Raw genomic sequence first — 25,712 nt, 5'->3', positions numbered from 1 at the left:
CAAAAAAAAGTATTTAAAAATCAGCAGCAACACATACTGCAGCTGCTGGCTATTAATAAATGGACACTTACCTGTCCTGGAGTCCAGCGATGTCGGTACCCGCAGTTGATGTTTCCATCAGCTGTCGGGTGCTGCTGCCGTCATTTGTGGGTAAGTGTACTCTATAGTGTCGGGAACCCTACTGCGCATCCGCGAGGCCCTCTCCTCTCTCTCCTACTGGCCCGGCGGCTAGGGGAGGAGGAGGGAGCACCGCAGTGACATCACGGGTCAGGGTCCGCACTTCCGGAAGTGGGAAAGGATACCTGTCAAAGATAGGTGACCCCGCTACTCCCCCACCCCCCTCCCCGAAAGGTGCCAAATCGTGGCACTGGAGGGGGGAGGAATCTGATGAGCGGAAGTTCCACTTTTGAGTGGAACTCCACTTTAAAGCGGAGGTTCACCCTTAGAGGGCACTTTTTCCCCTTAGATGCATGCTCGTTTTGTCTAGGGGAATCGGCTAGTTGTTTTAAAATATGAGCCGTACTTACCGTTTACGAGATGCATCCTCTCCGTCGCTTCCGGGTATGGACTGCGGGACTGGGCGTTCCTTCTTGATTGACAGTCTTCCGAGAGGCTTCCGACGGTCGCATCCATCGCGTCACGATTTTCCGAAAGAAGCCGAACGTCAGTGCGCAGGCGCAGTATAGAGCCGCACCGACGTTCGGCTACTAGTGACGCGATGGATGCGACTGTCGGAAGCCTCTCGGAAGACTGTCAATCAAGAAGGAACGCCCGCTCCCGAAGACCCATACCCGGAAGCGACGGAGAAAATGCATCTCGAAAACGGTAAGTACGGATCATATTTTAAAACAAATAGCCGATTCCCCTAGACCGAACGAGCAGGAAGCTAAGGGAAAAAAAACAAAAAACGAATTGGGTGAACTCCCGCTTTAAGTTATTATTATTATTAGTTATTTCAGATTTTCAAATTTCCGTTTTTTATTTTTTTCCAATTTGCGAATTGCGATCATAACGATTGACCTGAAAAACAAACAAACAAAAAAAACGAATGAAGCGAAAACTAAAAAAAAAAATTCAGCAGTGCACACGCCTACCTGTCAGCGCTCTCCACTATAGGTGTGCGCAGGGGGATAAAAAATAAAATGTAAAATAGAAATAAAAAAATCTACTGTCACTGTCCACTGCCCTACTAACACCCTAATGCAATAGGCTACTCGCACCTATGCTCTCTGCCATCGGGAAAAAACCTTTGCCCTCTATTATCGGGCTGCTTTGTTTATAATAATTAGCAGAAACTAAATTGTGCTGAGGTTTTGGAGGCAATGAGATCAATAATCTTTACTAGAGATAAATGTATCTGTGGAGAGAATTCTTTTCCTGAAGTTGAAACTCAATCGAACAGTTTCGAGGAAACTTGCTTGGAAAGAATAATAATAAAAAAAAAAAAAAATATATATATATATATATATATATATATATATATATATATTTCTTTTGAGAAAGTGATTTTTTTTTTTTTTAAGATTTTGGAAATTCAAATTTATTTATATATATATATATAGGCCCAGATTCACGTACAACGGCGTATCTTTGTGCGGGCGTAACGTATCCTATTTACGTTACGCCTCCGCAACTTTTACAGGCAAGTGCCGTATTCTCAAACGAAAGTTGCGGCGGCGTAGCGTAAATAGGCCGGCGTAAGCCCGCCTAATTCAAATGTGGTAGATGTGGGCGTGTGTTATGTTAATTTTATGTGACCCCCACGTAAATGACGCTTTTTACGAACGGTGCATTCGCCGTCCGTGAAAGTTTTCCAGTGCGCATGCTCCAAATTAACCCGCAAGAAGCCGATGCTTTCGACGTGAACGTAAATGACGCCCAGCCCTATTCGCGAACGACTTAAGCAAACGGCAGAAAATGTTCAAAATTCAACGCGGGAACGACGTCCATACTTAACATTGGTACGCCGCATGTACGCCTCATATAGCAGGGGTAACTTTACGCCAGGAAAAGCATAACGTAAACGGCGTATCTGTACTGCGTCGGCCGGGCGTACGTTCGTGAATTCGCATATCTAGCTGTACGCCGCTTTCTAGGCGTAAAGCGGCGTACACGCCCCTAGCGGCCCCCATTAGTGAATGGGGTAATCGGGTTAGTGTGTGTGTGTGTGTGTGTGTGTGTGTGTGTGTGTGTGTGTGTTTGTTTTGTTTTTTCCGTTCAACCCACTGGTTGAATGAGAAAAAAAACAGATAGCTGGATTCAGGTAGGAGACATATACGCTACGCCGCCGTAAGTTAGAGAGGCAAGTGCTGTGTTCACAAAGCACTTGCGTCCTAAGTTACGGCGGCGTAGCTTAAATGTGCCGGCCTAAGCGCGCCTAATTCAAATTGTGAAGAGGTGGGTGTGTTTTATGCTAATGAATCGTGACCCAACGTGATTGACGTTTTTTTACCAACGGCGCATGCGCCGTCCGTGGACATATCCCAGTGCGCATTGCTCCAAATTACGCCGCAAAGACTTATTGGTTTCGACGTGAACGTAAATATGCCCAGCCCCATTCACGGACGACTTAAACATTTTAAAAATCGACGCGGGAACGACGGCCATGCTTAACATTGGCTGTGCCATCTTTTTGGTGGAATAACTTTAGGCCTGAAATCGCCTTACGTAAACGACGTATCTTAACTGCGACGGGCAAGCGTACGTTCCTGAATAGGCGTATCTTGCTGATTTACGCATTCTAGGCGTAAATTGGTGTACACGCCCCTAGCAGCCGGTCTAAAAAGACAGTTAAGATACGACGGCGCCTGCGGTCGTATCTTAGCTAGATTTAAGTGTATCTCAATTTGAGAATACACTTACATTTTACGACGGCGCATATTCAGAGTTACGACGGCGTATCTACTGATACGCCGGCGTAACTCTCTCTGAATCGGGCTAATAATCATCTGTGCCCTGCTGTAAATGTAACATGCTTTTTTTTTTTTTTTTCTGCATGCTGCTTGTATTGTTCGATCACTGTCGCATTTTACTGGTTTTCCTATTTATCGTCTCCTTCCTTTTTTTTTTATTTTATTTTTTTATGCTAATATACTATCCAATTATTGTAATGCCTAATTCATAATTTTTTTTTATTTTACCTGTAGGAATTCCATTCTTCGCAGTAAAACCTTACACTGCGATGTGTGTGTGTGTGTGTGTGTGTGTGTGTGTCGCTGCGTGTCGCTGCACAGTGTAGTTGTGCGATTCCTAAAGCTGTGAGTGAATATCATTGTTCTGTCAAGGCTTTATGGTCCGACATGGAAATGTCCAGTGCTTTTTGTCCACGCAGGTTCCAGAGATTGGCACAGAGTGCCGTCACGTGGACTTCTACACTACAGGAGGGTCACATGTGCATCCTGCCTGGCAATCCGACTGTTCACCTCCATTGGAAGGCGGCACTGAGTCACGGGTCTTGTGATGCTCTTTGGAGAGAGGCTCTGCTTGGCATTGATTTTCGACTTGGCAAACTGTTTTAGCCCACAAGAATTTGGAGGCTGTGATACAGAGCGAGCATACACCCAGCTAAGAGAACCCTGGAAATGTGAAGGGTTAGTGCCAGGGGCGGACTGACAACTCATGTGGCCCCCCGGGCAATAGACGATTATGGGGCCCCCGGGCAGGGCCGGTGCAAGGATTTTTGCCAAATCAGGCGAAGGTGCATTTTGCCGCCCCCCCCCCCGGCGTGCACGCACAGGGCACAACATATTCAGGGTACAGTGCACATCAGGGCACAGGGCACATGAGGGCACAGTGAACATCAGGGCATAGCACATCAGGGTACAGCACATCAGGGTAAAGGGCACAGCACATCAGGGCACAGGTCACAGCACATCAGGGCACAGCACATCAGGGCACACGACATTGAGGCACAGCAGACTGGGGCACAGGACATCGGGGCACGGGACATTAGGACACATGGCACATCGGGGCATATTGGCGCACATCGGGGCATATTGGAGCACATCGGGGCATAGCGTTTACCTGGCAGCCAGTATGCAGGAAGCATCTGTTCCCTGACACCGTAAGGCAAGTGCCCATGTTGCCTTGCGCTAGCACCGGCCCTGCCCCCGGGCTTACAGATGGCCACCACGCCAGGAGGCAGTGCAGAGGCAGGGCAGCTGAAATCTCTGGATTTTCACATCAAAAGCATGTCAGTTTAGGACAAATCAGGGACAGATCTAAAAAAAACAGATTTTTACATACTGTCCCTGGTTTTACTAAGCCTGGCAACCCTGATGGGGCCCCCTAGTGGCATGGGGCCCTCGGGCCCTCAGTGTTTGTTAGATGCCAATGTGTTGACTCGCCTTCCAGCTGGTTGTAACTCTTCGAGTCTCCAGAGAGAAATCTCAGCACCCCATATTTTCCAGGTCTGCACCCTACACTGGGGGTTCCAGTCTCCCCTTTTTTTATGCTCTAGGCCTAGGGCAGCCATTCTCAACTATTTCTTAACATGGAGGAAGCCTTGAAATGGGATTCTGGTCTTATAGAACCTCTGCTTATATTAACTATAGCTGGTTGATGGTCAGCGGGAATGTTGTCCCTTACAATGAAGGTCAGCGGCATGAATTTCCTTTTTTATTGGTGGTCAGTGAGAAGAAAGTTCCTTACATTGGTGATCAGTGGGAAGAATGTTCCTTACATTGGTGATCAGTGGGAAGAATGTTCCTTACATTGGTGATCAGTGAGAAGAATGTTCCTTACATTGGTGATCAGTGAGAAGAATGTCCCTTACATTGGTGATCAGTGGGAAGAATGTTCCTTACATTGGTGATCAGTGGGAAGAATGTTCCTTACATTGGTGATCAGTGGGAAGAATGTTCCTTACATTGGTGATCAGTGGGAAGAATGTTCCTTACATTGGTGATCAGTGAGAAGAATGTTCCTTAGATTGGTGGTCAGTGGGAAGAATTTCCCTTACATTGGTGCATAGGCGTGCGCACAGAGTGTGCCAGGTGTGCCTGGGCACACCCTAATCACCCTGTGTGGTGCACATTGTACCGAAAAATACTACATTAAACTGGCACTAACGCACAGGAAAATACAGCATTAAACGGCACATAACACACCAAAATATACTACTTTAAACATGCACTAATGCACAGAAATATGCTGCATTAAACGTGCAGTAACACACTGGAATATAGTGCGTTAAACATGCAGTAATGCACAGAAATATACCCCCAATATTTCACCAAAGCTCCCTAATGGGGCTCCTAAAAAAAAAAAAAAATACTGACACTGTCCTCTGCCCTACTGACACCGTCCACCGCTCTGCTGACACCATCAGTATACTGTATATACACATGCAAATATGTTTGAGCTTTGGGGTACACACCCTAATGCAATAGGCTGCGCACACCTATGCATTGGTGATCAGTGAGAAGAATGTTCCTTACATTGGTGATCAGTGGGAAGAATGTTCCTTACCTTGGTGATCAGTAAGAAGAATGTTCCTTACATTGGTGATCAGTGAGAAGAATGTTCCTTACATTGGTGATCAGTGAGAAGAATGTTCCTTACATTGGTGATCAGTGAGAAGAATGTTCCTTACATTGGTGATCAGTGGGAAGAATGTCCCTTACATTGGTGATCAGTGAGAAGAATGTACCTTACATTGGTGATCAGTGAGAAGAATGTTCCTTACATTGGTGATCAGTGAGAAGAATGTCCCTTACATTGGTGATCAGTGAGAAGAATGTCCCTTACATTGGTGATCAGTGAGAAGAATGTCCCTTACATTGGTGATCAGTGAGAAGAATGTTCCTTACATTGGTGATCAGTGAGAAGAATGTCCCTTACATTGGTGATCAGTGAGAAGAATGTTCCTTACATTGGTGATCAGTGAGAAGAATGTTCCTTACATTGGTGATCAGTGGGAAGAATGTCCCTTACATTGGTGATCAGTGGGAAGAATGTTCCTTACATTGGTGATCAGTGAGAAGAATGTCCCTTACATTGGTGATCAGTGAGAAGAATGTTCCTTACATTGGTGATCAGTGAGAAGAATGTTCCTTACATTGGTGATCAGTGGGAAGAATGTTCCTTACATTGGTGATCAGTGGGAAGAATGTCCCTTACCTTGGTGATCAGTGGGAAGAATGTCCCTTACATTGGTGATCAGTGAGAAGAATGTTCCTTACATTGGTGATCAGTGAGAAGAATGTTCCTTACCTTGGTGATCAGTGAGAAGAATGTTCCTTACATTGGTGATCAGTGAGAAGAATGTTCCTTACATTGGTGATCAGTGAGAAGAATGTCCCTTACATTGGTGATCAGTGAGAAGAATGTCCCTTACATTGGTGATCAGTGAGAAGAATGTTCCTTACATTGGTGATCAGTGAGAAGAATGTTCCTTACATTGGTGATCAGTGGGAAGAATGTCCCTTACATTGGTGATCAGTGGGAAGAATGTTCCTTACATTGGTGATCAGTGAGAAGAATGTCCCTTACATTGGTGATCAGTGAGAAGAATGTCCCTTACATTGGTGATCAGTGGGAAGAATGTTCCTTACATTGGTGATCAGTGAGAAGAATGTTCCTTACATTGGTAATCAGTGAGAAGAATGTCCCTTACATTGGTGATCAGTGGGAAGAATGTCCCTTACATTGGTGATCAGTGGGAAGAATGTCCCTTACATTGGTGATCAGTAAGAAGAATGTTCCTTACATTGGTGATCAGTGAGAAGAATGTCCCTTACATTGGTGATCAGTGAGAAGAATGTTCCTTACATTGGTGATCAGTGAGAAGAATGTTCCTTACATTGGTGATCAGTGAGAAGAATGTCCCTTACATTGGTGATCAGTGGGAAGAATGTCCCTTACATTGGTGATCAGTGGGAAGAATGCACCTTACATTGGTGATCAGTGAGAAGAATGTTCCTTACATTGGTGATCAGTGAGAAGAATGTCCCTTACATTGGTGATCAGTGGGAAGAATGTCCCTTACATTGGTGATCAGTGGGAAGAATGTTCCTTACATTGGTGATCAGTGGGAAGAATGTCCCTTACATTGGTGATCAGTGAGAAGAATGTCCTTACATTGGTGATCAGTGAGAAGAATGTCCCTTACATTGGTGATCAGTGAGAAGAATGTTCCTTACATTGGTGATCAGTGAGAAGAATGTCCCTTACATTGGTGATCAGTGAGAAGAATGTCCCTTACATTGGTGATCAGTGAGAAGAATGTCCCTTACATTGGTGATCAGTGAGAAGAATGTCCCTTACATTGGTGATCAGTGAGAAGAATGTTCCTTACATTGGTGATCAGTGAGAAGAATGTCCCTTACATTGGTGATCAGTGAGAAGAATGTTCCTTACATTGGTGATCAGTGAGAAGAATGTTCCTTACATTGGTGATCAGTGAGAAGAATGTTCCTTACATTGGTGATCAGTGGGAAGAATGTCCCTTACATTGGTGATCAGTGGGAAGAATGTTCCTTACATTGGTGATCAGTGAGAAGAATGTCCCTTACATTGGTGATCAGTGAGAAGAATGTCCCTTACATTGGTGATCAGTGAGAAGAATGTCCCTTACATTGGTGATCAGTGAGAAGAATGTCCCTTACATTGGTGATCAGTGAGAAGAATGTCCCTTACATTGGTGATCAGTGAGAAGAATGTTCCTTACATTGGTGATCAGTGAGAAGAATGTCCCTTACATTGGTGATCAGTGGGAAGAATGTTCCTTACATTGGTGATCAGTGGGAAGAATGTCCCTTACATTGGTGATCAGTGGGAAGAATGTCCCTTACATTGGTGATCAGTGAGAAGAATGTTCCTTACATTGGTGATCAGTGAGAAGAATGTCCCTTACATTGGTGATCAGTGGGAAGAATGTCCCTTACATTGGTGATCAGTGAGAAGAATGTTCCTTACATTGGTGGTCAGTGGGAAGAATGTTCCTTACATTGGTGATCAGTGAGAAGAATGTCCCTTACATTGGTGATCAGTGGGAAGAATGTCCCTTACATTGGTGATCAGTGAGAAGAATGCCCCTTACATTGGTGGTCAGTGAGAAGAATGTTCCTTACATTGGTGGTCAGTGGGAAGAATGTTCCTTACATTGGTGATCAGTGGGAAGAATGTTCCTTACATTGGTGATCAGTGGGAAGAATGTTCCTTACATTGGTGATCAGTGGGAAGAATGTTCCTTACATTGGTGATCAGTGGGAAGAATGTTCCTTACATTGGTGATCAGTGGGAAGAATGTCCCTTACATTGGTGATCAGTAAAAAGAATGTCTCTTACATTGGTGATCAGTGGGAAGAATGTTCCTTACATTGGTGATCAGTGGGAAGAATGTTCCTTACATTGGTGATCAGTGAGAAGAATGCTCCTTACATTGGTGATCAGTGGGAAGAATGTTCCTTACATTGGTGATCAGTGAGAAGAATTCCCTTACATTGGTGATCAGTGGGAAGAATGTCCCTTACATTGGTGATCAGTGGGAAGAATGTCCCTTACATTGGTGATCAGTGAGAAGAATGTCCCTTACATTGGTGATCAGTGGGAAGAATGTTCCTTACATTGGTGATCAGTGGGAAGAATGTTCCTTACATTGGTGATCAGTGGGAAGAATGTTCCTTACATTGGTGATCAGTGGGAAGAATGTTCCTTACATTGGTGATCAGTGGGAAGAATGTTCCTTACATTGGTGATCAGTGGGAAGAATGTCCCTTACATTGGTGATCAGTAAAAAGAATGTCTCTTACATTGGTGATCAGTGGGAAGAATGTTCCTTACATTGGTGATCAGTGGGAAGAATGTTCCTTACATTGGTGATCAGTGAGAAGAATGCTCCTTACATTGGTGATCAGTGGGAAGAATGTTCCTTACATTGGTGATCAGTGAGAAGAATTCCCTTACATTGGTGATCAGTGGGAAGAATGTTCCTTACATTGGTGATCAGTGGGAAGAATGTTCCTTACATTGGTGATCAGTGAGAAGAATGTTCCTTACATTGGTGATCAGTGGGAAGAATGTTCCTTACATTGGTGATCAGTGAGAAGAATGTCCCTTACATTGGTGATCAGTGGGAAGAATGTCCCTTACATTGGTGATCAGTGGGAAGAATGTCCCTTACATTGGTGATCAGTGAGAAGAATGTTCCTTACATTGGTGATCAGTGGGAAGAATGTCCCTTACATTGGTGATCAGTGGGAAGAATGTCCCTTACATTGGTGATCAGTGAGAAGAATGTTCCTTACATTGGTGATCAGTGGGAAGAATGTCCCTTACATTGGTGATCAGTGGGAAGAATGTCCCTTACATTGGTGATCAGTGGGAAGAATGTCCCTTACATTGGTGATCAGTGAGAAGAATGTCCCTTACATTGGTGATCAGTGGGAAGAATGTCCCTTACATTGGTGATCAGTGGGAAGAATGTCCCTTACATTGGTGATCAGTGGGAAGAATGTCCCTTACATTGGTGATCAGTGGGAAGAATGTCCCTTACATTGGTGATCAGTGGGAAGAATGTCCCTTACATTGGTGATCAGTGGGAAGAATGTCCCTTACATTGGTGATCAGTGGGAAGAATGTTCCTTACATTGGTGATCAGTGGGAAGAATGTTCCTTACATTGGTGATCAGTGAGAAGAATGCTCCTTACATTGGTGATCAGTGGGAAGAATGTTCCTTACATTGGTGATCAGTGAGAAGAATTCCCTTACATTGGTGATCAGTGGGAAGAATGTCCCTTACATTGGTGATCAGTGGGAAGAATGTCCCTTACATTGGTGATCAGTGAGAAGAATGTCCCTTACATTGGTGATCAGTGGGAAGAATGTCCCTTACATTGGTGATCAGTGGGAAGAATGTCCCTTACATTGGTGATCAGTGGGAAGAATGTCCCTTACATTGGTGATCAGTGGGAAGAATGTCCCTTACATTGGTGATCAGTGGGAAGAATGTCCCTTACATTGGTGATCAGTGGGAAGAATGTCCCTTACATTGGTGATCAGTGGGAAGAATGTTCCTTACATTGGTGATCAGTGGGAAGAATGTTCCTTACATTGGTGATCAGTGAGAAGAATTCCCTTACATTGGTGATCAGTGGGAAGAATGTCTCTTACATTGGTGATCAGTGGGAAGAATGTCCCTTACATTGGTGATCAGTGAGAAGAATGTCCCTTACATTGGTGATCAGTGGGAAGAATGTCCCTTACATTGGTGATCAGTGAGAAGAATGTTCCTTACATTGGTGATCAGTGGGAAGAATGTCCCTTACATTGGTGATCAGTGGGAAGAATGTCCCTTACATTGGTGATCAGTGGGAAGAATGTCCCTTACATTGGTGATCAGTGGGAAGAATGTCCCTTACATTGGTGATCAGTGGGAAGAATGTCCCTTACATTGGTGATCAGTGGGAAGAATGTCCCTTACATTGGTGATCAGTGAGAAGAATGTCCCTTACATTGGTGATCAGTGAGAAGAATGTCCCTTACATTGGTGATCAGTGAGAAGAATGTCCCTTACATTGGTGATCAGTGAGAAGAATGTTCCTTACATTGGTGATCAGTGGGAAGAATGTCCCTTACATTGGTGATCAGTTAGAAGAATGCTCCTTGCGATATATATATATAATTTATTTTATTTAAGCTGACTGGTTCTCAGGGCTCTCCCTCTCTCTCCTAAAACAAAAAAAAGGTAGGTCGTCTTCACCTGTTAGTCAGGACTGATCTGAGATGAATTCGTAGCATGGATGAGGAGATGTTTTGTTCTATGATATGGACTTGCTGTACGAAACCATCCTGCATCAATGCTATTTTTGTTGCTGCCTTGCTGGACTAACCTGCTTGGACTGTTACTGGGTGTTCTGTATCCTGAATGGTTTACCACTGCCAATACCAGTTGAGCTTGTGTCCATGTGTTGAGTTTTAATAAGCTTTTATAAGCAGTAGGACGGGGGCTCCACACCACACAGTCATAGGGGGTTATTTTACTAAATCCGGAGAGTGCAAAATCTGGTGCCGCTCTGCATAGTAACCATTCCGCTTCCAGGTTTTCTTGCCAAAGCTTAAAGTGACACCATAGGTTTGATTAAATTTTTTTCAAAATACCAAACATGTCATACTTGCCTCCACTGTGCAGCTCGTTTTGCACAGAGTGGCCCCGAAGGGCGTTTTCTGGGGTCCCACGGCTGCTCCTTTTGTCTCCTCCCTGCCTCAGATAACCGCCTCTGGGAAGCGCTCTCTGAAGGTGGGTTACCTTGCGGGTGCGTTCCCGAGTTCGGGATTTGGCGTCCATAGCCGCTGAGTGCAGGACTTGGCCCCGCCCCGGAGCCCGCGTCATTAGGTTTGGTTGACAGCAGCACGAGCCAAAGGCTGCGCTGTTATCAATCTATCCGATGAAGAGCTGAGAACCCCCGGGTAAAAATTCAACGCGGGACTTCCCAGGGCTCAGCTAAGTAAAATGGGGGGCTGGTAATAATCAGATGTTTTTTTTCACCTTTTTAATGCATTAAGATGAAAAAAAAACAGGAACCTTTACAACCCCTTTTAATTGAACAAGCTGAAGTTAGAAGTTGATTGGCTACCATGCACAGAGTCCACAAAATGTATTTATCTTTAATAGTTGAGTAAGTAGTGCAATTAGAGAGCCAGTGTGTTTTGAGGGGTTCAAACAATCTCCTTTTTTTAAATTGGGCCGACTCATGTAGAAGAACATGTAGTTGCCATCATCGCTTGTAAACTTAGAAAAAATTGGAATAACCTCTAGGATGGGATTTTTAAGGCAACAAAAAAATACATATTGAAAAAAAACATTAATTTATTATAATATATTGTATTTATCTTTTGTATAATAAATGAATGTTTTTTTTTTTTTTTTTTTTTCAATATATATATATATATATATATATATATATATATATATATATATATATATATATATATATATATATATATATATATATATATATATATATATATATATATATATATATATATATATACAGACAGACCGAATTGGACACACCTTCTCATTCAAAGAGTTTTCTTTATTTTCATGACTATGAAAATTGTAGATTCACACTGAAGGCATGAAAACTATGAAGTAACACATGTGGAATTATACAGAACAAAAAAGTGTGAAACAAGTGAAAATATATTTCATATTCTAGGTTCTTCCACCTTTTGCAGCAGACACATCTCTAGAACTGGTAAGAGGAGACTGTGTGAATCCGGCCTTCATGGTGGAATATCTGCTAGGAAACCACTGCTAAAGAAAGGCAACAAGCAGAAGAGACTTGTTTGGGATAAAGAACACAAGGGATGGACATTAGACCAGTGGAAATCTGTGCTTTGGTCTGATGAGTCCAAACTTGAGATCTTTGGTTCCAACCCCTGTGTCTTTGTGTGACGCAGAAAAGGTGAACGGATGGACTCTACATGCCTGGTTCCCACCGTGAAGCATGGAGGAGGAGGTGTGATGGTGTGGGGGTGCTTTGCTGGTGACACTGTTGGGGATTTATTCAAAATTGAAGGCATACTGAACCAGCGTGGCTACCACAGCATCTTGCAGCGGCATGCTATTCCATCCGGTTTGCGTTTAGTTGGACCATCATTTATTTTTCAACAGGACAATGACCCCAAACACACCTCCAGGCGGGGGAAGGGCTATTTGACCAAGAAGGAGAGTGATGGGGTGCTGCGCCAGGTGACTACCTCTTGAAGCTCATCAAGAGAATGCCAAGAGTGTGCCAAGCAGTAATCAAAGCAAAAGGTGGCTACTTTGAAGAACCTAGAATATGAAATATATTTTATTTATTTTTATATTTAGTTTTGATGCCTTCAGTGTGAATCTACAATTTTCATAGTCCTGAAAATAAAGAAAACTCTTTGAATGAGAAGGTGTGTCCAAACTTTTGTTCTGTACTAATATATAAATATATATAATATAATTTTTTTTTTTTTTTTTTTGCCTTTTAAAAATCCAATTTTAGAGGTTATTCCAATTTTTTTCAAACAATCTCCTTTTATCAGGGAAACCTTGATGAATAGAAAGATCGAACCCCCAAAACACGTTGACTTTCCAATTCCATGAATGATTTAATGAAGACCATTCTGGACTCCCATGACCATCGGAGTGGTGCCCTTACTTCTTCTTTCTTTTTTCTTCTTCTTTCTTTTACCTTCTCCATTCTTCTCCCTTCTCCATTCTTCTCCCTTTTCCCTTCTCCATTCTTCTCCCTTTTCCCTTCTCCATTCTTTCTTCTCCCTTCAGAAGCTCTTACCCTTCATCATTCCATAAATAAGAAAATCATTTTTTTGGCTGGAGTTCCATTCTTAGTCCCATGCGCTTTGCCTGCAGGGTTTTAGCTGGCAGATTTCGCCGTGTCCTCATTTTGCTTCTCTGCCGATTTCTCGGGTCAGACCTGCGGTGCAGTTTTTAGCAGTGCCGTTTTAGATATTTATCTGTCTACTCTTTTTGTGTCAATAGAATTACTGATACTAAAATTACCTGATGTGACTCATTTCTTTCTATTAATACGTCTGCCAGCTGCTGCCCCACACACTTACATAACTGCCAAATGCTAATATATAGAATGAGTAATGGAGAATTAATTTATTTACGTTCGTAGTAGAAGGGCGGCCAGCGCATCGGATAGGAATGCCGTTATTAGGTTATTAGTTGGGATATAGAATGAGCTCCCCACTAACCTTCATAGAATTATATTGTCCACATTGGGATGATGATGTCATACGTAATGGGGAAACTTTAGACTATATTGAGTCATTGTTGCAAAAGTAAATCTGAGAATTGTTTTAGCAGTAACGTCAATAAGATTGTAAGCTCCTTGAGGGCGGGGACTGATGTCATTGTGCTATGCAAATTCATGGCTTTATATAAGTACCTATAATAAGGGTGAGCGCAGTGATTTCAGCCAAACTGCGCAATGTGGTAGCTTGGATTACTTGGCTGTGTAGGTAAAATTTGTGTTTGTTTTTTTTTTAGTTTTATTTTTTTTATTTTCGGTGTTTCTTTTTGGGGAGATCTGTTTAGGCTAGTTTAGCATATTTTAGTATTATTTGCGTAATGTCGCATTAATTAATATATACTCTTATATTACTTTTTTTTTTTTCCACTGTTTTTGCCTAGGCAAGCAGAAACGGAAAGTTACACTTTAAATTTTAAATTCAATTAATGAAATTTATTGGGGGTGGGCCAAGGACAGTCAGGCTGGAGAGGAAAGAGCTAGATCAGGGGTGCCCAACCTTTTTGAAGGCCGAGGGCCACTTAAGCGACTTGGTAACCAGTCGCAGGCCACGAAAAGCGGAGTGGGCAGATGTCAGGTCTGTGTCCAGTCTGCATATGCAAAGCAGACAGACGCAGCCCAATCTACTCTATAGGCCCTCCGATCCAATCAGATAGAAGGGGACAAATACACTTTTTTTTTTTGGAGATCGGAATGGAGGTAGGTAGGTGTAAATGGAGGTGAATGGAGGGTCCGATTGGGTCGGACCGATCATGTGAAAGGGGCCGAAGGCTGCTTTTACACTGATGGTCTGCAGTCTATTGCGGTGCAGTGTACCTGTGTTTTTTTCCGCCGGGTTAGCTGCACTTTGCCATAGACGTCTATTATATCCAGCAGGTGCGGTGCACTTTCTGAAAAGCCAGCCCCAGCACCTGTTCAAATCCAATCCGGGGACAAAACCGGGGACAGTGTCCTCAATCCGGGGACTATCCCCGGGAACCAGTGTTGTCTGGTCACCCTACTTTAACCACTTAACGACCGCCGCATGTACATATACGTCCACAGAATGGCACGAACAGGCAGATGGGCGTACATGTACGTCCCTGCCTAGACGTGGGTCGGGGGTCCGATCGGGACCCCCCCCGGTACATGCGGCGGTCGGAAATCGCCGGGGAGCGATCCGGGATGAGGGGGCGGCTATTCGTTTCTAGCCACCCCCTCGCGATCGCTCCCTGGAGCTGAAGAACGGGGAGGGCCGTATGTAAACACAGCTTCCCCGTGCTTCACTGTGGCGGCTGCATCGATCGAGTGATCCCTTTTATAGGGAGACACAATCGATGACATCAGACCTACAGCCACACCCCCCTACAGTTGTAAACACACACTAGGTGAACCCTAACTCCTACAGTGCCCCCTGTGGTTAACTCCCAAACTGCAACTGTCATTTTCACAATAAACAATGCAATTTAAATGCATTTTTTGCTGTGAAAAATAACAATGGGGTAGATTCAGGTAGCTACGCTATAAGTTACGGCGGCGCAGCGTATTGTATTTACGCTACGCCTCCGCAACTTACAGGAGCAAGTGCAGTATTCACAAAGCACTTGCTCCGTAAGTCACGGCGGCGTATCGTAAATGGGGCCGGCGTAAGCGCGCGTAATTCAAATGGGGAAGGGGGGGCGTGTTTTATGGTAATATGTGATGACCTGTCGTGATTTACGAACGGCGCATGCGCCGTCCGTGTACATATACCAGTGTGCATTGCTTCCAAGTACGGCGTAACGACGTATTGGTTTCGACGTGAACGTAAATTACGTCCAGCCCTATTTGCGAACGACTTACGCAAACAACGTAAATAATTCAAATTTCGAAGCGGGAACAACGTCCATACTTAACATTGGCTGCGCCTCCTAATAGCAGGAGCAACGTTACGCCGAAAAAGCCTTAATGCAAACGACGTAAAAAACTAACGCCGGGCACACGTACGTTTGTGAATCGGCGTATCTAGGAAATTAGCATATTCTACGCCGACAACAACGGAAGCGCCCCTAGCGGCCAAAGTTATATTGCACACAATTCTACGCCGCCGCAATCAAGTTACGTCGGTGGAGGAAGCCTATTTTTTTCAGCGTAACTGCCTTTGTGAATCGGCGTAACGCTACGCGGGCTGGTTGAAATTTGAGCCATCGGTGACCCTGTTGTTGGCACCCTCTCTCCCGACATCCATTGACCGGAAAATGATCAGCCCCAATATCTGCCTCATCCAATCAGATGAAGGCACTGTTCAGGCATTTTGACAGCTCCAGGTGCTGGAATACAATATCTGGTAGTGGGAGAATTCTTCATTGGCACGGTTTTAGTTTTTTCTTTCATTCTCTTTTAGATCTATCAACTATATAGTGGCAACAGCCGTCCTGGATAAAGATTGATTAGACATTTTAAGTAGATATTCATATTATATAGTTGTGGTTAAATTCAGATTGTATGCGTGTATGGTGGGCGCCATATTGTTCAGGTTCACATGACTTTGGGCTAGATTCAGATAGCCCGGCGTAATTTTCTGCGGGCGTAACATATCTCAGATACGTTACGCTGCCGTAAATTAGGGCGCAAGTTCCGTATTCATAAAGAACTTGCGCCCTAAGTTACAACGGCGTAGCGTATGTGGTCCGGGCGTAAGCCCGCCTAATTCAAATGTGGATGATGTGGGCGTGTTTTATTTAAATTAAATTAATTGTGACCCCACGTATTTGACGTTTTTTATGAACGCCGTTCGTGAAAGAATCCCAGTGCGCAAGCTCAAAATTACGCCGCAAATCGTCAGTGCTTTAGACGTGAACGGAACTTACGTACAGCCCTATTCTCGAACGACTTACGCAAACGACGTAAAATTTTCAAAATTCGACGCGGGAACGACGTCCATACTTAACATAGGATACGCCTCATATAGCAGGGGTAACTTTACGCCGGAAAAAGCCTAACGCAAACACTCCACTACTGAATCCGGAAATGTTAAATGTCCCATTTTTCATGCTAAAATTCATGTACAAATGCTAGTATGATTGTACGACTGTTACTTTTGATTATAAATAAAACGTTGTTTTCGGAAAAAAGCCTAACGTAAACGACGCAAAAAAATGCGCCGGGCGGACGTACGTTTCTGAATCGGCGTATCTACCTAATTGGCATATTCCTCGCGTAAATCGATGGAAGCGCCACCTAGCGGCCAGCGTAAATTTGCACCCTAAGATACGACGGCGTAAGAGACTTACGCCAGTCGGATCTTAGCCTAATTTCGGCGTATCTTGCTTTCTGAATATAGAAAAACATACGCCGGCACAGCTTTGAATTTACGCAGCGTATCAATGGATACGCAGACGTAAATTCTTTCTGAATCTAGCCCATTGTGTGTAATAATTTTGCATTTACACCAGTTTAGAACCCTGCTTTATTTTTATTTTTTTGATGGTTTTGTTCTTTGTGTCTCCCTTTTTTTTATTTTTTAGGCTCCTGAATGTTCTCCACGTGCGGCTTCTTCTCCCTTTATTTAATGGCCGCTGGATGACCTCGTAAGGTCCGCAGCTGATCTGCTCTTTTGGGAAAATGCCGCTTCCGTTCGGACTGAAGTTGAAGCGGACGCGGAGGTACACGGTGTCCAGTAAAAGTTGCCTGGTGGCGCGGATCCAGCTGCTTAATAATGAGTTTGTGGAGTTTACCTTGTCGGTGGAGAGCTCGGGGCAGGAGTGCCTGGAGGCGGTGGCGCAGAGGCTGGAGCTCCGAGAGGTGAGTGCGTTGCTGATGTCACAGTATGATGCAATGACCAGTCGCATTATATAGATTGGAGACCGTATAACATAACATACAGGTCAGGGGTTGTATCTGTAAGATGTCCAGAGTACCTCCCCCTTCTCACATATGTCAAGAGCCCACCAACCAGTGCCGGCTGGTGCTCAAAATATTTGGGGGGCGCAAACAAACGGGGGAAAAAAAACATCAATTGTCGCCACTGTGCCCATCCATTGTCGCCACTGTGCCCATCCATTGTCGCCACTGTGCCCATCCGTTGTCGCCACTGTGCCCATCCGTTGTCGCCACTGTGCCCATCCGTTGTCGCCACTGTGCCCATCCGTTGTCGCCACTGTGCCCATCCGTTGTCGCCACTGTGACGGATGGTCTGTTTATACAATGTAAGAACAGTGATCAGTCATTTCCCCTAGTCAGTCCCACCCCCCCTTCAGTTAGAACACACCCAGGGAACATGATTAACCCCCTTCCTCGCCCCCTAGTGTTAACCCCTTCACTGCCAGTGGCATTTTTACAGTAATCGCTGCATTTTTATAGCACTGATCGCTATAAAAATGCCAATGGTCCCAAAAATGTGTCCGAAGTGTCCGCCATAAGGTCTTAGTACCGATTAAAATCGCTGATCGCCGCCATTACTAGTTAAAAAAAAAAATATTAATAAAAATGACATAAAACTATCCCCTATTTTGTAGACGCGATGGCCCAGATTCTCAAAGGACTCACGACGGCGTAGCGCCATGTACGCCGTCGTAAGTCCGAATGAGAGCCGTCGTATCTATGCGGCTGATTCTTAGAATCAGTTACGCATAAATTCGGCTAAGATACGAGCGGCGTAAGTCTCTTACACCGTCGTATCTTAGGGTGCATATTTACGCTGGCCGCTAGGTGGCGCTTCCGTAGATTTCCCGCGTTGAATATGCTAATGAGCTAGATACCCCGATTCACGAACGTAGGTGCGCCCGGCATAGCAAGATACGTCGTTTACGTAAGACATACAGCGGCGTAAAGTTACCCCTCATAAAGCAGGGGTAAGTCATGTTAGGTATGGACGTCGGAACAGCGTCGTGTTTTACGTCGTTTGCGTAAGTCGTCCGTGAATGGGGCTGGACGCAAGTTACGTTCACGTTGACTAGGCATTTGGGGGGCGTAATGATACTGAGCATGCGCGCATGGGCCATTCGAAAAAGCGTAATTTACGTGGGGTCATGATTTAGTTTACATAAAACACGCCCCCCTGTTCCTCATTTGATTTAGGCGCGCTTACGCCGGCAAAATTACGCTACGCCGCCGTAACTTTAGACGCAAGTGCTTTGTGAATACAGCACTTGCCTCTCCAAGTTGCGGCGGCGTAGCGTAACTACGATACGCTACGCCCGCCTACATTTACGCCGCTGACTGTGAATCCGGCCCGCTATAACTTTTGCGCAAACCAATCAATAAACGCTTATTGCGATTTTTTTTATTTTTTATTTATTTATTTTTTTATTTATTTTTTTACGAAAAATATATGTAGAAGAATACGTATCGGCCTAAGCCCCCATTCACATCTAGGCGTTTTGTCGCCTGTAGTGCGACGCCGCTGCCGCCAGAGGGATGAAAAGACATTGCCCTCTATGGAGATGGTTCACATCTCCACGCCGTACGCCTGCCGCCTGAAAAAAGGTCCCGGACCTTTTTTTTCAGGCGGCTTTCGGCGTTCGGGAACCATCTCCATAGAGGGGCACATCTAGGCGGACAATCACGCCGCTATTTGTCGCCGCAATTCGCGGGACAAAACGCCGCAAATTTGTCTGCCTAGATGTGAATGGAGCCTAAATTGAGGGAAAAAAACTTTTTTTTTATATATTTTTGGGGGATATTTATTATAGTAAAAAATATTCATATTTTTTTTTTTTCCAAATTGTCGCTCTATTTTTGTTTTTATAGCGCAAAAATTAAAAACCGCAGAGGTGATCAAATACCACCAAAAGAAAGATCTATTTGTGGGGGGGGAAAAAGGACGCCGATTTTTGTTTGGGAGCCACGTCGCACAACCGCGCAATTGTCCGTTAAAGCGACGCAGTGCCGAATCGCAAAAAGTGGCCCGGTCGGCGACCAGCAAAATGGTCCGGGGCTGAAGTCTCTGCTCTGTAGTAGTGTTGACTATGTGTACTTGCCTCTTACTATCTGCAGAGGTGACTCGATGGTTTCACTGAAACTATTCAGATAACAGCAAAGTCTGGAATCTCAGGAATTCACCCGCAAAAGGTCCCTCTGCCAACACCTGAATATCTGAGCACCTGACACACCACAGGCCGTCTCGTTTGACAGCCGTGCGCGCCCCAAAGGCTTTCTGGCGCTTTTTGTTTTCCCAGCGGCCGCGGCTGACAAACAAACACATCTGGGCCACCTACTCAGCAAGTTGCAGAAACAAAAAAATGACTGGTATGCAGAGAGCTTTTATTGTGCAACGCATTCCTGGGCAGTGAGCGAGCCGGGCGCCCTGGACCGCAGCCAACCTGGAAAGCTGTGTAGTCCTAAGCAAATTCTTTGCCGTAGTATTGTGATGGCTCTTCTTCGCTGTGATGTCACAATGGGCTCATTGTCCTCCGCCGAAAAGAGAATGGAAGGCGACCGATTTGAAGAGCTGCTATTCCTGGGTCCGCTGCTTTATATCGGGCCGATGTGGGTTTATGTGATTCATGGTGCCCCCCCCCACCGGTGGTTGATGACTAACGTAGCTTGGGCAGTGGATTGGCATGCCGGTCTTAGCGCAAGAATGGCTAAATGTGTCTTCACATCATTCCTGGGTGCCTGTGTCACCGAGGAGCGCACGTCGGGGTATGCCAGAGCAGTGCGGGGGCGGCTGCAGGAAAAGAACGACACGGCTTTTATAAATAAAGTGGTGAAGCCCTCGTACGATGCGCAGTTCCCTGAGCGTAGAAAAATAGTGCCAAGTGGCGTGCTGCTCTAATAAAAAGGAAACTTCACTCCCCCCATATATATCCCCCCCCCTTACCATGTCTGCTGGGTTGTCTCTAAATGAAATGTACACTTTCAAATGTCTTTTGGTTTTAACTAGATGTTGCGCCCTCCTAGGCTGCTAGGTGAATTTAGTTTAGCTCCTCTTAGAACAGTGGAGCAGGGGTTGATTGCTTAGGGCTGCTCGGTGTTTCACAGGCTGCTGTTCTGCTACTTCTCCCAGACTGCGGCTTAGGGGCCAGGTGTGGCCCTTTGCTTGCTTCTATCTGGCCCTTGGGGCTCTATTTCATTCACTGACACCTATGAAGGGGCATAATTCCTGCTAAAGACACCAATGATGGGGCCCAAGGATCCCAATGATGGGACACAATTCCTCCCAGTGACACAAACGATGGAGCATAATTCCTGCCAATGAAACCAACTGTGGAGCGCAGTTCCTCCCCCCCCCCCATTGACGCCAACGATGGGGCGCAGTTCCTCCCCCCCATTGATGCCAACGATGGGGCGCAGATCCTCCTCCCCCCCATTGACACCAACGGTGGGGCGCAGTTCCTCCTCCCCGCCCATTGACGCCAACGGTGGGGCGCAGTTCCTCCTCCCTGCCCATTGACGCCAACGGTGGGGCGCAGTTCCTCCTCCCTGCCCATTGACGCCAACGGTGGGGCGCAGTTCCTCCTCCCTGCCCATTGACGCCAACGGTGGGGCGCAGTTCCTCCTCCCCGCCCATTGACGCCAACGGTGGGGCGCAGTTCCTCCTCCCCGCCCATTGACGCCAACGGTGGGGCGCTGTTCCTCCCCGCCCATTGACGCCAACGGTGGGGCGCCGTTCCCCCCCCCCCATTGATGCCAACGGTGGGGCTCAGTTCCTCCCCCAATGAAGGCAACGATGGGGCATAGCTTACTCCAACTCATGCTGGGACATTTTTTACTCCAGGTGGCCACAGTCCACCCCCCCCCCTCCCCCAAAGTCTGAAGGACAGTAATCTGATCCCTTGTGTAGAAAGTTTAGAACCCCCTGTTCTAGAGGTTTAAAGAAGTGAAGTGGGAGGAGAGCAGAAGAGGCAGCCTGAATATTTATGGAATACCAGCTAATCACTGGGGAGGTGTGCCCAGAAGGTAGAGGGAGAGCCCATAAGTAGTCTGAGGCCTGGGTGGCAGTCAGTGTTCCTGGCTCCAGTCCTGCAGGAGAAGACCCCCTGTGAAGGGGAACTGCCCTTGGGGCAGAAGTCTGGGAGGAAGCCAGGATGTAGACAGTAGACAAAACAAGAACCCCTAGACTGATCTTTGAGCTATTGCCAGAATGTGAGAAAATGCTATATGCTTGGCTGCATGTGATCAAAGGGAGAGGAAATGGGACAACATGCTCTTGCGCTACATAGGTATCAGTGTAGTTCTAGTCCTTGTGGTGTTTTGCTTTACCTTTGTAATGATTGGCTCACGTGTTGTCCCTGCAGTTTGTAGTGCCTTGGATGATTGATTCCCTATGTCCATGTATTGTTTCAGCTAGCTGGTTCTTGGGTGCTAAGGGGCCAAGACAACTTCCTGTTCCAGGTGACTCGGTGTTCAATATCTCTCTGTTGCATCACAAATATGGGCGTGTTGATGTGATGAATAACGGCATGGTGATATCTGTGAATGCTCCGCCTGCTTGTGTCTGTGTCAGATCTGATTACTGTGTAGCTCTCACCTGCACCAGCATTAGACTGGGAGACCCAGGGATTGTGGGATGTAATTTGTTCATAGGAAGTGTCAGGTCTCGCACTACAGACAGAGGACATGCATTAACCTGTGCCATGCTACATAATGTTTGAACACACGCTGAAAATGATACCATAAAAAAAACAACATGATCAATGCACTTCTTTTGAAGGTGATATAAAGAAGAATACTCGCACCCTGTGAATGCAGAGTTGGCTGGTGGAATCTGCTGTTTCTATTCCACCTGCAGAGTCTGGCACTGCAATCCTCTCTTCTGACATCATCAGAGGGGTGGCTAACTCTTCATGATTCTTGCAATCTGTCCCCTATCGTCATGCACTGCACAAGGTGGTATAGATTGCCCCACAGCCTCCTGAAAAGCATGATGTTATTATCCCAGAACAAAAAAAGTAGATGTTAGGTGTATGGTTGCCACCAGTTCGGGATTCACCCGGACAGTTTGGGTCTGGAATCATGTGTCCGGGTTTCAAACTGCCTGAAACAGCCAACACTAACAGTCCCCCCACCCCCCCCCATACAGATGGGAGAGGAAAGAGGGCTTGATCTGCTCCTCTTCCTTCCGCCCCTACCCCTCTGTGTCTGCCCACACTCCAATTCCCAGTGCTGTGACTCAGAAAAGGGAAGTGGGGGGCCAGAAATTTGAAGTCCAGCTGCCTCAGATACATCTGGATGAGAGGCGCTGACTGCCAAGGGGTTAGTGAGCTCACCATCCATTCCTGTTTGTGATCGAAGTCTCCCCCCACCCCCCTTCTCTTTCCTGCCTCTGAGTGAGTACATTAAGGTAAATCGGGGTTCTCAGAGCACCTCTTACATCAGAGTTTCCCTTTACACCGGAGGCCACAGTGTTCCCCCTTACATCAGAGTCCTCTCTGTACATCAGAATTCTCAGTGTTCCCCCTTAAATCAGGGTTCCCAGAGCATCCCTTATGTTAGAGCCCCCAGAGTTCTCCCTTACATCAGAGTCAGCAGAGTCCCCCCTTACAATGTAAGGGAACTCTGTAGATTCAGATGTAAAAGGGGAACTCTGTGGACTCTGATGTAAAGGGGGACTCTTGTGATTATCTTCATATGATTAGAAATGTTATTTAATTGCAAAATATATGTATAGTTTATATTAGAAAAAAATAATAAAATTGCCTTGCACCGCTAAAGTGTTCGGGTTTGACTTGAAGAAAAGGTGGCGACCCTAGTTAGGTGCTGAATGCTGTAATGAGTAGTACTGGCCTACCAAGGGGCAATGACCTCCCCAACTGGGAAATTCAAGTAAAATCGGCAAGAGTTTGCAGGTGGGCATCTTAGGAGTCCATAATTGTTCATTGTTGATAAAAAATTGACTGTTAACAAGAGGGTAAAGGTAGTCATGGCGGTCCAGAGGCCAATAATTCCCCTTCATCTAGTCTCCTTGGATGTCCATTTCCATCTGCCATCCGATCCGATCTGCCAGATGTTTTTAGTTGATCGGATTTGATGTTCCTGGGTGTCAACAGGCACCTATCTGTTGACATCCTCCTCTCCATAGAGGGCAATGAATGGTTTGATTGGGTCCACCTAAAAAACTGGTAGGTAGACCTGATCATTTCACCCGTGTGAAAAGGGACTGAGCAGGGGAGCTGCGGTGGCTCAACGCGATTGGCACTGCGCTGACAAGCCATTCACCTCTGTAGCTAGAGGTTTGGATCCCGGTCTCAGCTACATGTGAATTGAGTTTGGTGGTCTCAGCCCGGCTCCCGGTGGGTGTGCTATGCGAGGTAAGCTTGCGCTTAGTATGCCCACCCCCCCTCCCACAAAAACCACCACACTTACACGCACTCGAAATTGGGTTAACATGCACGCACTTTGACCATGCGGTCTCTAAAAAGAGAGGCGAAGGACTAACAGGGCTGGTTGAGCGGGCTAGATCCTCTCACTCCCTTATAGGGAGTCCCTCTGCCCCGTTGGGCTTCAAAGCGGAGCAGGTAGGGCGGGCTGTGTGGGAGGACCCCCTCACACACCCGCCATTGCCACCCGGGGCATGGAGAAAGGTGGCAGATGGCCTCTGGGGGAGGCCTGCCTACTCCCAACTCCTGCAGTCCGGCTCCTCTCTCGAGTACACGCACAAAAGAAAATACACTTTAAAAGTAAATAAATAAATAAATAAATAAATAAAAAAAAAAGGGACTGAGCAGCACAAACTTCTGCAAAGGCATTCAGCAGACTTCCCAGAGTTCTCCAATTAGCTGACCTTATTCATAGACATACCTGAGGCTGTAGGTTCCCCATGGGGGTCATAGAAGAGGCTACGGTATGTTGTAGTGCAGCAATTTGGCCTTGTACGGAGGAATAAGAGGAGGTGAACTCTTGGCAAGCAGACAGATGGATATTTGTTAAGATCTGAGACCCTGTAGCAGGCAAGTCTCAACATGTTTAGCATTAATACTCTGTATGTGATGTATGAAGGAGCAGAGAGGACAGGTGGTGTGACCCGGACCGTGATATATTTTGTATAATATAGACCAGAAAAGATCAAAAGCCCCAAAACTGGCAAAGGAGATATTTGCAGTAAGGACTGCACTGATGTCTACGTAGACAATGGCGCAGGCCCACTAAGTGTGCCGTTTTTGTGAATGGGATAATGGGGGGGGGGTTAATAACGTAATCCTGCGCATGCGCGGGAGTGACGTCATCGCCTCTCCGGTCAGTCACAGCAGAAGAGGATTGGAGGAGACATGGCAGTGGCGGAGGGGACCGAAGAGAACTTCAGGGGCTATGCATATTGCATACTGCTCATTATGAATTATGACATTATGACTTTCTCTTGCAGGGTTTTTTTTTTTTTTTTTTTTTAATGTTTGAGGGTTTACTTCCTCTTTAAGCTAGTGCATTGTTGGTTCACTTACCTTTTCCTTCAATTTCCCTTCTAAATGTTTTTTTTCTTTGTCTGAATTTCTCACTTCCTGTTTTTCTTCAGTAAGCTTGCCCCCCATCATCCGAGCCGTTCTGGCTGGGGGTTAGTCAGTGTGCTTGGGACTACATCCCTTGTTAACAGCGTCTCCCCGCAGGGGTGTAGTCCCAAGGGAGGGGGCGAGCACGCTGACAAACCCCCATAGATGATGGTGGCAAGTTTACTGAGGAGGAACAGGAAGTGAGAAACTCTGACAAAGGAAAAAAAAACATTTAGAAGGGAAATGGAAGGAAAAGGTAAGCGAACCAATAATGCACTAGCTTGAAGGAACCTATTTCGAAAATAAAAAAACAAACCTTTACAACCCCTTTAAGCTGTATATGATGTTGTTGTTATTATTATTATCATCATCATCATCATCATCAATATTATTATTATTATTATTATTAATAATAATAATAATAATAATAATAATAATAATATTATTTATTTTTATTTATAAATTTGCAGAGATTTAAAGCAATTTTGAGGAAAATAACAAATTTAGTCCATTTTAGAATAAGGCTGTAACATAACAAGACGTGGAAAAAGTGAAGCGCTGTGAATACTT

At 45.3% G+C, this 25,712-nt stretch overlaps 1 protein-coding gene across 1 annotated transcript in view; it reads left to right on the top strand.

Moving 5' to 3' along the window:
• PTPN21 (protein tyrosine phosphatase non-receptor type 21) overlaps positions 1 to 25,712 on the top strand; it is a 77,097-nt gene that overhangs the window by 6,269 nt on the left and 45,116 nt on the right. Inside the window, exon 2 of the mRNA XM_040333924.1 lies at positions 17,244 to 17,520. Coding sequence (XP_040189858.1) covers positions 17,341 to 17,520 — 180 coding nt within the window. The 5' untranslated portion in view covers positions 17,244 to 17,340. The remainder of the gene's footprint in view (positions 1 to 17,243; positions 17,521 to 25,712) is intronic.

The sequence above is a fragment of the Rana temporaria genome, chromosome 13, assembly GCF_905171775.1.
Source record: "Rana temporaria chromosome 13, aRanTem1.1, whole genome shotgun sequence".
Classification (NCBI taxonomy): Eukaryota; Metazoa; Chordata; class Amphibia; order Anura; family Ranidae; genus Rana; species Rana temporaria.
Note: the sequence above shows the minus strand (reverse complement) of the source record. Positions and strands in the feature narration are given on the sequence as shown.